The sequence below is a fragment of the Ursus americanus genome, chromosome 31, assembly GCF_024610735.1.
Source record: "Ursus americanus isolate L20-20 chromosome 31, mUrsAme1.1.p, whole genome shotgun sequence".
NCBI lineage: Eukaryota > Metazoa > Chordata > Mammalia > Carnivora > Ursidae > Ursus > Ursus americanus.
The window spans coordinates 18049041-18062369 of NC_142157.1; the positions used below are offsets into that span (position 1 = coordinate 18049041).

The 13329-nt window shown below is 46.2% G+C and overlaps 1 protein-coding gene across 2 annotated transcripts; it reads left to right on the top strand.

Annotated features, from left to right (window-relative positions):
* The first annotated feature begins 8096 nt into the window (after positions 1–8096).
* Positions 8097–12918, top strand: SKIDA1 (SKI/DACH domain containing 1). Of its 2 annotated transcripts, none has more exons than XM_045787415.2 (2): positions 8097–8989; positions 9884–12918. In XM_045787415.2, exon 2 carries the CDS (start codon positions 9997–9999, stop codon positions 12727–12729), a length of 2733 nt encoding a protein of 910 aa, XP_045643371.1. In that variant the 5' UTR covers positions 8097–8989; positions 9884–9996; the 3' UTR covers positions 12730–12918. The 2 variants fall into 2 exon arrangements, with proteins under 2 accessions (XP_045643371.1, XP_087713761.1); XM_087857635.1 differs by having other exon boundaries at positions 9887–12918.
* Positions 12919–13329: the final 411 nt, after the last annotated feature.

Below are 13329 nucleotides of genomic sequence, written 5' to 3' on the forward strand. Positions count from 1 at the left end.
CATACATTAAAGATATTTAAAATGATATAATCTGCTCTAACTTTCCGGATCCAGAAAAAAATAGCCCACATTTGTCTCTATCTAGTTATCACTTTATAAACAGATCTGTGCTGCTTTCCCTCTTCTTTTAATGTGTGAGTTGCAGGCTTGCCCAGCTTCCTCCAATTTAGCGGCATGTTGTAAAGCCTCCTTTCTACAGGGTCTTGAGTTGGAAACCCCTCGCTGGCCGAGTCTGATAATAAAACTTGCGGCGCCGACCCGGCCCAAGCGTTGGAGTTCGGGGAGGCGGGGGTAGGGGTCGAATTGGGCCGCACGACCCCTCCCTCGCGAAGGACGCGCTCGGAGTACAGCGAACTGCAGCGAGGGAGCCGAACAATGGGGGCCGCCGGGCTACAGGAGCCCGGCTCCCGATTCCTCGGCGGCGCCGGCGGCGCGCCCGGCCCCCGCCCACCGCGGCCCTCCCTGCCCGCGTTTTCGCGCTCGCACAGCCCGCGGCCAGGCCCGGCGCCCGCCCCGCCGCTCCGCGCCCCGCCGCTCCGCGCGCCTCCTTCCCCTTCCCTTTCCCGGGCTGGCACTCCTCCTCCTCCTCCTCCACCTCCTCCTCCAGCCTACGACACCACGGCGCTTCCTTCGGCGACTCCAGCTTTCGCTGCGGCCGCCTTCCCGCTATTTCGTTAATATATTTTAAAAATTTCTCCTTTCTTTCCAGAAGTAGTTGAAATGTCTCACTTCCACCCTAACTTTAATTTGCTATTTCCCTCTGGAAAATATTCCTCAGGAAATCCAAAATCTAAAAGGAAATACAGCAAATCCAATAAAACCCTTTAAATACATTTCGTATTTTGTTAAATTTTAACGCATTTATGTCGTCCAAACCGGCGAAAGAACTCTTCCCTCTCTTTTTATTTCCTCCTTTAAATACTGTTATTTTAAACTCTCCATCAAATGCGTTTTGACGAGAGGGCAGAGAATGTGTCCGGCAGCACGCAGCAAATCAGAGGTTTTATCTTACGCCTCCTGGGACGGAAAAAAAGTGGAACGTGGACGAGGGAGCTTCTAGGGAAGAAAAGCAACACAATTCGCTGGGGACGTAGCCGGGCCAGGCGGGGAGGCCCAGCGGGGGCGTCCAGGGCCCTCGGGCTCCGAGCAGAGTAGCCGGCCAGGGAAAGAGAGGAGGTTTTAAATAGCGGGGGCTGGGAGGGCGGTGGGCCCGCGCATGACGGTACTTTATGAGAAAGGATGGGGCAGCGGATGAGATTACTTTGCTTTCTCATCCCCCAAGAAAACACAAAGTTAGAGGGAGGCGGAGAGAACAGCCATCCTTGTTTCCTCCCCACGTTTCCGCGGAAGGACCGGGGCTGCGGCGGGCAGGGAGAGGGCGCGGGACAGGCGGACCAATAGCAGTCAACAGGTCCAGGCCTCAGCAGGGCGGCGGGGCCGGGCCGTCGGGCCCCCCTCCCCTCGGGTCTCCTCCCCATCTTCCCCTTCCCTCCCCTCCCCCGCAGGCCCGGCCCGGCAGGGGAGGCCCGTTCTGCACTCCCCGCCCCAAGCGGCCTCACTGCGGCCCAGCGGCCGGGGCTCTCGGGGTGGGGGTGGGGCGGGGGTTCCCAGCCGGAGAATCCTCCCCCGGGGCTGGCGGCGGGGGAGAGGGGGTAGGTGGGGGGGAGGGGATGGAAATCGGGGAATGGAGGATTAAGAAGGACTCGAGCTCGGCACGAGCGCGGCCCGCGCGAGGGATCCTGGGTAAAAAGTGGCCGCGCGGCACCAGGAGAGCGCGGAGAGGAGCCGGGGTCAGAGGTCAGGGCCCTGGAGCCCCGCGAGCAGAGCCCCCCACGTGAACGCAGCGAGCAGGAGGAACCTTTTTGTTTTCGACCGCGCCAGCATGCTCCCCTATTGACCGAGCTGCTTTTCCCGGGCCGCTGGAGAGAGTAGCTCCATCCCGGATCTCCTAACCCCACCCCCCCCCTTCCACCACCAACACACTACCCAACTCTACCCTTCCTCTCAACTCACTTCCCAGCCCCCCGTACCGGGCTCGCAATAACGCAGTAAATTTGCTTTAACAACAAGTGGGGGTGGTTGCATTTACTCCTCCCTCTCCTCTCTCCTCCCCCTCCTCTTGCTGCGGCTCTTGACACTACTACAAACCAGGACTATAAACATAAACATGTGTCACTGTAACTGGGCAGGTAATATACGGATTTGGGGTGGGGTGGAGGGGGGCTTGGTCGCCGCTTGGGGGGCAGTAAAAAAATGTATGTTTCACGTGCTCGACCGCTTTGGGGGTTCCCCACACACACCAATCCATTTATATAATGCCGTCGGCACTCGGTCACTTACTCATTTAGCCACAGAGACCCACAAAGGCAGACTTGCCGATAACCACCGTACCCCAAAGCAAATACATTTAAATACGAATCCCTCTCCTTTCCCGGCCACCGCTGCCACTTCTATTAGCAAACAGTAGCGTCAATACTTGAATCCCCTTTCCTTTTTACAAATTCTTTTCCACATAGCAGTAGAGAACATTTTTCGAGCAAAACAGTACACCACTCCCTTGCCACAGACAGTACCTAAAGATTTTGTACGCAGAAATCCTTTCAAACAGCAAGAAAGGCTATTTAAATAACCGAGTTCGAAATCTGTAATGTAAAGGTTATTTCCTGGGCTTTGCCTTCATGCATTTAGCAACTTCTGCGTAAGTTGCTGCGACTGGCGCTGTGGAGATTCGCCACAGCAAGCCTTTATTATTATTATTTAGTCTATATTTACACTGCCGCTCAACTTTTTTTCTCATTCTTAGTTCAGCAAGCCTAGCCACAACCACCCAAGGTAGAGGAAGGCGAATCCCCCTCGCAGGCTTTTTGGCTTGGAACCGAGGAAGATAAAGAAAATGTTCAGATGGAGAAGTGGTTCCCTTTGTTCTTTCATTGTTTCTCTACGAACTGGTGGATACAAGGACAAACACTTACCTTCTCTTCTTTTTGCTCCAAAAACCAGACGTTCCCATCAGCCTTAAAATACACAATCCACCTTGAAAGTAACTACGAATGTCGGGAGAGTTTGTATTCCATTCTTTTTTCGCTCTCTGCCCTCTTTTAGCGTAGGATTAAGTTGCCGAGCACGTTGCTGCAAGCTGTAGCCCCCCGCCTTAGTGAATCGGTCACGTTTAGGACCCTCTAGGTCCATCCTAATTCTGCCAGTAGAATTGAGGGTATTGGAGCTCTAAACTTTCAAAAGGAAAGGGGCCTGCAACTACCCAGAAAACTTATGGATACCTGAAATTTTTTACCGCTGTATTTTTGTACCACATCACCAAATAGGATTTGTCAAGAAATATTAGATATTTCTTCGAGAAAAGTTTCCTTTTTTTTTTTTTTTTTTTTTTAGTTTATACTTAGCAACGTGCTACTTAGACAGAGGGAGTTAAAAGGCAGGTCTGTAAGGGCATTTAACTGAACCAGTGCGTTTTCTACGATGTTTGTTATGTCATGTGTTTTTCAAAAACACAAACAAAACACCACTAGCACTGAAAACGGAAGGAAATAGAAGTTTGCATTATCATGTTCTGACATGACATAAAAAGAGGCGTTTATTTGAAATTTGTTAGTGTCAAAATTGACCTCAAAAGCAAAAAAGTAAGCTTTTCAAAGTTGAAAGACTTAATTTTCCTTCTATAATTCCAAACATTAAAAAAAAAACAAAAACAAAAACAACTTCTCCGGTTGGTGGGTGATACTTGTCGGTGTTTAGTGCCCAGCCCGGTGGGCATTACTGCCCAAACCTTGTTTAAATCTGATTATGATGTGATTTGTTGAAGTCATGAATATGAAATGATCCTTGTGTATCTATAAATGCGAACTTGGGATTTTTTGATCTCCCGCTTTTTTGTGTGCGCCCAGTAGCTGCTGCAGTGGAAGACAGTGATTGGCTCCAGGGCTCCTAGAAGGATTTGGGCTGAAGCCAGGGGAACAGAACCAGAGGATTCCCTTTCCAGAGACCATCAGGCCCCACATGTCTTATGTTTCCCTTCTCCCCTCATGGGTGCTCAGACTTTCTGTATGGCTTCAGCAGCCTATAGGTAGGCCTCAACACTCAGTGTCATCACTTCAATTTCTATACGTTTGACCCTTGCGCAAAATAAACAAAAATTTGGGCCACACAAATAAACTGCAGGTCTTCATATTTGTGTATTATTTAATATATCAACATTGAACTCTACTTTCTCAGATTTTTTTTTCTACATTCAGGATCAATTGTGAGAAGCCCTGGTGTCTCATAGGAAAATATTGCAACAAAACAAGATAATTGGGGGGAAAGGCTGTTGCAGTAGGAAAAGTGGCTTTTCGTTGATAGCGTTTAATTGGAATTAAAAGATTCTTTAGCTGTAAACATTCTTTATTTATTCAGCACACATAAGCAGGCATTGTTTTATCACCATCATAATTATGGTGTCCTTTAAACTGGCTGATATCAGGAAAGATAAGGGAATGTGCCTGTAGATTCCGATCAGTTTTCACTCCTCTCTTTCTTTCCCTTCCTCCCTCCCTCCCCTCTCTCTATACCCTTCCCCCCACCCCCATTCCTTCCTTGGTCACTAGGGTCCCCCACAGCCCTTGAGATGAGGAGAGCAGGAAGACTGTGGCCTAACCATTTCTTACATCATGAAAGAGATTTGTACCACACTCTAATTTAATGCAATGTATAACCTTTTTGTCTCCTGTGTTTATAACTGCTTTTTAGCTTGCAATATATGTTATCTAAAGAGTTGTCTATTGCTCACCTGTATAAAATCTTGTCCACTAGGTTTTGTTGCTTTACCTTTGTCTAATTTAGAAAGTACACTCTTAAGGGCTTTTTCAGAACAAAGCCTCACAAAAACCCCTTTACCTCCAAGGATTTGCAAATTTATAAAGCCTGCATTGAATTCAAGATGGGTCAGGGGGCAAAAAAAGGGTAGAAGGTCACTGCATTTTGATTATGGGTCAGTAGACAACATGGCATATATTCTGTTTCCCAAACTTCTGTTAAAAACAGGATTTTAAAATGCCTAAGAACAGAAGGATGGGCCCTTTTGGAGACTTGCCTTGATTTGTTTGGATGAAACAAAAAGAAAAAAATTAAGCAAAATATACTAAGTTATAATTTAACCTGTTCCTTAATTTAGCATTTCCTCTTCCATTCTCATTTCCCCTCCCAAAAAGTAGAGAACATGTGAACTTAGATAAATTTAGGTGGGGAACTGTTGATTATCACAAGATTTTATTGTCCTATATCCTAAATTAATTCAGCCTTGTGAGCCTTTACATTATTATTTTGGATTGTGTTATATGTAAGTGTTATAATTACTTTTGGCTAACAGTACAAGGGGCTTCTTTTCTTCTTCTAACCAGTATACTTACATTGTTCAGGCCTTTGTGATGTCCCTCAGTCTTTTCTCTCTGAATTCTCTTTGAACAAAATGTGCCCAGCAATCAGTAAAACAAATGTATATGGTGAAGAGTTAGGTGGTGGTGATGGTAATGTGGGGAGATGATCCTCATTTAAATTATATGTGTATGGGTGAAAGCTTGGAAGGAAAAGGATTATTTTAATGCCCTTCAATACTTTAATTATATGACAGTTGTAGTGTAGAAATGCAAAAGTACTCTTAGGTTTTCCTTCAGGTTTTCAAAAGAACTTTCCCCATTAGTAAACTACTCCTGCAAATTGCTACTGCATTTCCCAGCTAACCATTTAAAAGACTGTAAATGCCGTGTGCATTACTTCGCTCCAGAGGAAAGAGGTCAGACTGAATTGCAATGGTATTTAAACATAAAATAGAGTGAAAATAAATCAAAATAGAACATCCGAAGGTAAATTTAGCACATTCATACAGGATAAGTAAAGACAAATATGTTCATACCTTCATAGCCCATCACTTTAAAAACTGAAAGTACTGATTTTTTTTACAACAAATGCAGAAGTAAGTGGACATTAAGAATATACTTCTATCTGTTTTTGCCATAGAGGATTTTCCTTTAGCAACCAGTTTTGTTTTCAAAGCTAAAACACTTTATATGATAGTGAGTAGATTGCATTCCTCACTGAGTAAATAATTACATGTAATTAACAAACTCAATGCTTATCATATATATGCCTAAATTCTCAGTAAGTAATTCTCTATACTCTGAGAGACAGATACACACATAAATGTTAATTTGGGCATATCTGCCAACATATGTATATGCATTTGAGAAACATAGAAGTTGATATATCTTTTTTTAAAAAAGAATTTGAATACAGTCCATCATCTGAATTGGGTTCATCTTTGATTGTTGAGGCAGCTGACATGGTCAACAAATTTATCAAAGAAACCCCCTGGCTTTTGAAGAATAGTACTTTATACATCTGGATCTGCACATCCAGGCAAAGTAAGTAAATTATTGCATAACTTTAAGCATAATTGATAACAGACACCTTTAATTTTTCATCCCCATTCTTTTGGCCAGCTTTCACATTAATAATCTAAGCCATAAATGTTGGTAGCTATTGATCGAAATCCCCTGTGTGCATGCAAATCCATCTTAAAGTCCCCTGCCTTTCATGTGTGAGCGCTCAGGGGCCTCTGCTAGATCTTTTTATCGGGATCGACCCCCAATGTGCCTGGAGAAGACCCCGGATATGCAACGTGTGCTGATGGCCACAAGAAAGCTGTCTGTCACATTCTGTGTGTGTGTATGTGTGTGTGCATGCGTGTGAATGCGCGCACTCACGCCTTAACACATACACACACACACAATAATGGGGAAGTTAAAGGAACAAAAGAATGTATTAGACAAGAAGAAAGATATGTAATAAGAGTATTAAAAGTGTATAAGTGTAAAAGTGTAGGAGTGTACATATAAAGATACTTGCATAAATTGTATATATAGACACATTTCCAAAGTCCTCTGGTCTTTATTTTTCTCTATTTGACCCAGTAGATTGGACCTTTAGTTCATTTTTAAAAATACGTAATATTCTACTGGTTTTAAGAACCACCTACGTTGCCAGTATTTTAAAGATGGAAAGAGAGGAAGGAAGAGAAAAAAGAGGTAATTTTGAAAAGGTTACTAAATCATGTTGCCATGTGCAGGAGTAGGAGTGTGTGTGTGTGTGTGTGTGTGTGTGTGTGTGTGTGTAAATCTAAATAGGAATGGAGAACAACTAGAACTACCTGGCCAAAAAAAAAAAAAAAAAAAAAAAGGACGTTCTAGCCAACCTTTTGTAATGTCTTCTCAAAGGCTTTTTCTGAGTTTACTATTTCTTGGCTGTTGGACTCTTTGGTCGAAATCTCAAAGCTGGAGGAGGGGAATTGGACGGGGGTGGGGTGGGAGGAAGAGAGCTGCCAGTATATAAGTGCATCAGGAGGAATTTTAAAACGACATTATTGTCGCTGGCAGTGGAAAGACTCTGGTCATTCTACTTTAAAAAACAAACACCAGCGTCTGCTTTTTCTGGAAACTTTGCTTTCTGCTTAAACCTTTTGCATTTTGCCTCCTGTGAAAGTGAAAGAGAAAAACGCGGTGTGATAGATCCAGATGCAAAAGAAAGCCAGCTCGGTGGATGGTATTAGCTGTGACGAGGCATTGTTCATCGCTGCCTCTCGGTTACGTTTAAAGCCTGAAATATCACGAGATCCATTCAATGATCCTTCTCTCATTCAAGGGACAAAAATGTAATTTGCTGTAGCTCTGATTTCTTGGATGGAAATGCTAGCCTTAGATTTCAAAGGCAAGAACTAGACATCGTGGTTTGTACACACATTGATTAAGTTGAAGAGCGGCGATTACATCTGTGCTGAGTGCAACAGTAGTCCAGGGCTGACTTTTCAAATCCCAACCTCTGAGTTACAGACTCTCTTAAATAGACTTCCTTAATTTCCGGATGCACTTCTTGAAATTCCCAATTCTCTTCAAAATTCCTGGGAAATTACTGGGGAGATGAGGGTGGGGGTGGGGAACTATGGCTGAGATTTCATGCAAACTACCTTTTTGTACGTCTGATTCCTCTGTTTTTATCTTTTTTCTTTCTTTCTTTCTTTTGAGCCATACCTGCTTGTGCTAGCCAGACCAGAGCAGGGGAAACTGGAACTTTTGAATGGGAAGGAAGAAATTATTGTACAATTCTTTTCTTGCAGGCTCAGAAATATCCGTTTATTCTTTTAACCACACGGATGTGTCTATTTTTGGAGGAACAAGGAAACATATAAATGCCTGGGTTGCATTTATGCTGTAGTTGCAAACACCGAACAGTTAAGAAGATTTTGCCGAATTTTGCAAAGGAGCCAACAAACCACCTTGGGATCCTGGTAATGCAGCTGGGAAGACCCTTGTCTCATTTGGCAATATTTTGGATATTCTTGGAAATGACACCAAAATATGCTTTAACTTGACTAAGAAGAGGTTAAACAACATTGATACTCATCCAAAGTGATTTTTTTTAAAAGCAGATGCTTGGCTTTCATGGAAAAAATGAGAGTTGTGGAAGATTCATTTAAACTACCAACCGAAAGCATCATAGACCACTGAAATAGTCTGCGTCGTACATCAGCACTTTATTTTCATCGTTATTACGTAAAACCTCTGGAAGCACCTTGGGCGTTTTACATTTTCTTTTCTTTGCTGCAGAAACAATCTGCTCCCTGGAATTCTGACCTGTCGTGAACAGGACCCTGGCAAAGACTGAGCTGGGGACTCTAGGACGATCCCGCCTCCAATCCAGCCTGGTTAATTGTGAAAAGTGTACACATTTCTGGCTTATCTATGCTTTGTTATGGGTCTGACGTGAAACTACCTCCTCCCCACCCCACCCCCCAGCAGAGAACCAAAATCCAGTTGAATTGTTACAGTGTTTCGGAGCTGGAGCCTTGAACTGCTTCCTTGGTCAAATAACTTTGTTTCTGGTTGTAAAAGGCATTTCAGGAAAAAAAAAAAAAAAAAAAGGAAAATCGAGAGAAATTCAAAACGTAAGTCTGTACTGGGTGGTTCACTGCGCGGGTTTAACTTTGGAGCTCCCAGCCGGTCTCCTTCTTCCACTCCCATAAGGGAAATACCAGGCTATTCTGCACATTTTCGCTTAAGCTCCATTTTCCAAAGGAAAAGGGGGTGGGGTATGTCTATTTAGGCTTGATAATGTTTTTAAAATGCTTTTCTTTGAAATGATAATAGCTGCAGCGGTAAAATGCAAATAAAGAAAAAATAGGCAATATTCCTTTAAAGGCGAATATACAGGGATTTTTTTTTTTTTTTTAAAGCGTACACACAGTGGTTCAGATGAAGTCTGTGAGTCAGGCTGTTTCTGGGCTCCGATAGTTTAATGGAAAGATTTATATACCGACTGTATTATTTACTTTGGGAGGGGAGGTGGCAGTATAAGGGTATGCTAATTAGTGGGAGATTTTGGGGGGAAGGGGTGGAATATCAATTTTTATTGCATCACCTGTCAGGAGTGTCCAATCAGCGCTGGCTTTAGGGGAATTAATTGATGAAGGTGTCTCCGGACGAGCTCACTTCACTCTGTCATTTTATTTGTAGCTAAAGCAGCGGCGGGAATAGCAGCTGCATTTCTTTTCTCTTTCTCCCTTCACATTCCATTATCATAGTGCTCCAATGGAGAAGGAAGGAATAGAGGGGCCCAGGTACTGATCTGCATCGGGGACTTAGACCAACACACTGGCAGATCAGAAACCGGATGGTTTTTTCCCTCTTTTTAAAAAAATACGAAAACCAAAAAAAAAGCAAGAATCAAGTCAGTGTAATTTCATGTTGTTGTTGTTTTGTTTTGTTTTGTTTTTCCAATAATTTCGCCTAGAGTTTGGCACTCCCTTCGCCGGGAATAACAGTCTTTGTTATTTTATTAGCAGGATGCCTTGAGACACACGCAGCATCTGGTGGAGGATTAACATATATACATGTGTATGTATGCGTCACGTATATATTTACTGCAAATGGTGGGGATCATTTAGTGCCCGAGATGGGAGACCTGAAGTCAGGTTTTGAAGAGGTGGATGGCGTGAGGCTCGGCTACCTCATCATTAAAGGAAAGCAAATGTTTGCCCTCTCCCAAGTCTTCACGGATCTGCTGAAAAACATCCCGAGGACGACCGTGCACAAGCGCATGGATCACTTGAAAGTGAAAAAGCACCACTGCGATCTGGAGGAGTTGCGGAAACTCAAGGCAATCAACAGCATCGCCTTCCACGCCGCCAAATGCACGCTCATCTCTCGGGAAGACGTGGAAGCGCTCTACACCTCCTGCAAAACCGAGCGTGTCCTCAAGACCAAGCGCAGGAGGGTCGGCCGGGCCCTAGCCACAAAGGCGCCGCCGCCAGAGCGCGCCGCCGCCGCCGCCAGCCCCCGCCCGGGTTTTTGGAAGGACAAGCACCAACTTTGGCGGGGCCTGAGCGGAGCCGCGCGGCCCCTGCCAATCAGCGCGCAGTCCCCGCGCCCGGGCGCCGCCGCCGCGCGCCCCGCCGCCCATCTACCTCAGATTTTTAGCAAATACCCGGGCTCGCACTATCCGGAAATCGTGCGCTCGCCTTGCAAACCCCCTCTAAACTATGAAACTGCCCCGCTCCAGGGAAACTACGTTGCTTTCCACTCGGACCCTGCTTATTTTCGGAGCCTGCTGTGCAGCAAGCACCCGGCCGCCGCCGCCGCCGCCGCCGCAGCCGCTGCTGCCGCCGCCGCCGCCGCCGCCGCCGCCTACTACCAGGCGTCGGCGGCCGGGCCCCAGCCCAAGGCGGCGGCGGGTGCGGGAGGCCCGGTGAGCCTGACCTACCGGTGCAAGCGCAAGCGCGGGGGCGCCAAGGACTGCCTGCTCGCTCCCCACGCCGGCGCCCGCCGCCTGCTGCTGCTGCCCAGGTCCTACAAAGCCAAGGCGGCGGCGGCGGCGGCGGCGGCGGCGGCGGCCGCCGGGGCCACTTGCCTGGAGAGGTTTCATCTGGTTAACAGCTTCTGCACGCCTCCCCACCACCACCACCACCACCATCACCACCACCACCACCACCACCACCGGGCCCAGCAGCCGCCGCCGAATCACCACCCCCCGCATCACCACCGGCCTCAGCCCCATCTCGGCAGCTTTCCCGAGAGTTGTAGCAGCGACTCGGAGTCCAGCTCCTACTCGGACCATGCAGCCAACGACTCCGATTTTGGCTCCAGTTTGTCCAGCTCCAGCAACTCGGTGTCCTCGGAGGAAGAGGAGGAGGAGGGAGAAGAGGAGGAGGAGGAGGAAGAGGAGGAGGAGGAGGAGGAGGAGGGGGGCAGTGGGGCCTCGGATTCCAGCGAAGTCAGCTCGGAGGAGGAGGACTCGTCCACGGAGTCGGACTCCAGCTCCGGCTCCAGCCAAGTGTCAGTGCAGAGCATCCGTTTCAGACGCACCAGCTTCTGCAAGCCTCCCAGCGTGCAGGCGCAGGCCAACTTCTTGTACCATCTGGCCTCCGCCGCCGCTGCAACCAAACCCGCTGCTTTCGAGGATGCCGGCCGACTTCCCGACCTCAAGAGTAGTGTCAAAGCAGAGTCGCCGGAGGAGTGGAATCTGCAGGGCTGGGCCCCCAACGCGTCTCCGGTGTACTGCCCGGCCAGCCTGGGGAGTTGTTTCACAGAGATAAGGAACGATAGGGTCTCTGAGATTACATTCCCACACTCTGAAATTTCCAGTACTGTAAAGAGAACTGACCTGACAATTAACTGCCTGGCGGAGGGGGCCTCTTCACCTAGCCCAAAGACAAACAATGCATTTCCACAACAAAGAATACTGCGAGAGGCAAGGAAATGCCTACAAGCAAGTCCTACTACACACTGTTCAGATAACAACACAATAGCTGCTAGGTTCTTAAATAATGATTCTTCACGAGCAGCAGCAAATTCAGAGAAAGATTCCAAAATCCCTCATTGTGCTGAATTTGCTACGGATTTGTCCTCTTCACAGACTGATTCTGAGGTGGGTGCAGCAGCAGGAGCAGCAACGAAAGCTGAGACTCCCTACGCTAACCCAGGAGACAAGACCTTGCCATTTCTGCACAATATTAAAATCAAAGTAGAAGACAGTAGTGCTAACGAAGAATATGAACCTGACCTTATTACAAATAAGCTTAAGTGCGAGTGCAATGATACAAAGGGTGAGTTTTACAGTGTGACTGAAAGTAAAGAGGAGGACGCCTTGTTCACCACAGCCAAGGAAGAAGGTTTTGCATGCCCTGAAAAAGAAACTCCTTCCTTAAATCCACTGGCTCAGAGTCAGGGCCTTTCATGCACTTTAGGTTCTCCAAAACCTGAGGATGGGGAATATAAATTTGGTGCCAGGGTGAGAAAAAATTACCGGACACTAGTCCTGGGAAAGCGACCTGTACTTCAGACTCCTCCAGTCAAACCAAATTTGAAATCAGCTAGAAGTCCTCGTCCTACAGGTAAAACTGAGACACATGAAGGAACACTGGATGATTTTACAGTTATAAACAGACGCAAAAAGGTAGCCAGCAATGTAGCATCAGCAGTGAAAAGGCCATTTAATTTCATGGCAAATTTTCCTTGTCCACCATCACTCATTATTGGGAAGGATGGGGATTTGTGGCCGGCGTATTCCTTAAACACCACTAAGGATTCCCAACCTCCTCACAAGGCCCATCCTATATGGAAATGGCAGCTGGGCGGTTCTGCAATACCTCTTCCACCTAGTCACAAATTCAGGAAATTTAATTCATAAAAGTGTTTTGGAAGATATTTTCTTGAACCCTATTACCTTCCTTTTGTTGTAAACGGCACAGGATGGTTTGTACAAGTCCATTAATGTGTTACACCCCTTTTGGAGCCCTGGTTTATCGCATTTTGAAGACAGAAATCGGATTACTTTTTTCCCATTGCGGGGTTTTTTTTTTTTTTTTTTTTTTGGAGTAGGGTGGGGGCGGGGTGGAAGAAGGGTTGGTTTACATTCCACAGACTACTTCAGGCTAAAGACTCAAGTAAAACTCAGTTATTAAGGTAGAGCTGGAACACTTTACTGTTTCAATGCTAATAATGCACCCGGTACCTCAATTCAACTGCTACAAATAAATGTCAAAAGGTTGAATAATAAATATTACAATGAGCCATTAAGTTTATGCACTAGATTTCAGACCTGAAAGTGTAACTGTTAATTCAGTGAAAGTTTGTTAGGTTACATGGTTACACAGTGAGGTAGAAAGAAGTTTCTGTGAGCCCAAAATGTTCTTTTCTGGAGCTCTTGTTTGTGGGATATCTTTTCCTTTTCCTCCCCTCATTCCTTCTCCAAGAGTAGTTGCACTTAATTTTCCTTCCTTCCTTCCTT

Bases quoted from the DNA above. Each gene is read 5' to 3' on its own strand.
- SKIDA1 (XM_045787415.2), top strand. From the start codon at position 9,997: ATGGGAGACCTGAAGTCAGGTTTTGAAGAGGTGGATGGCGTGAGGCTC.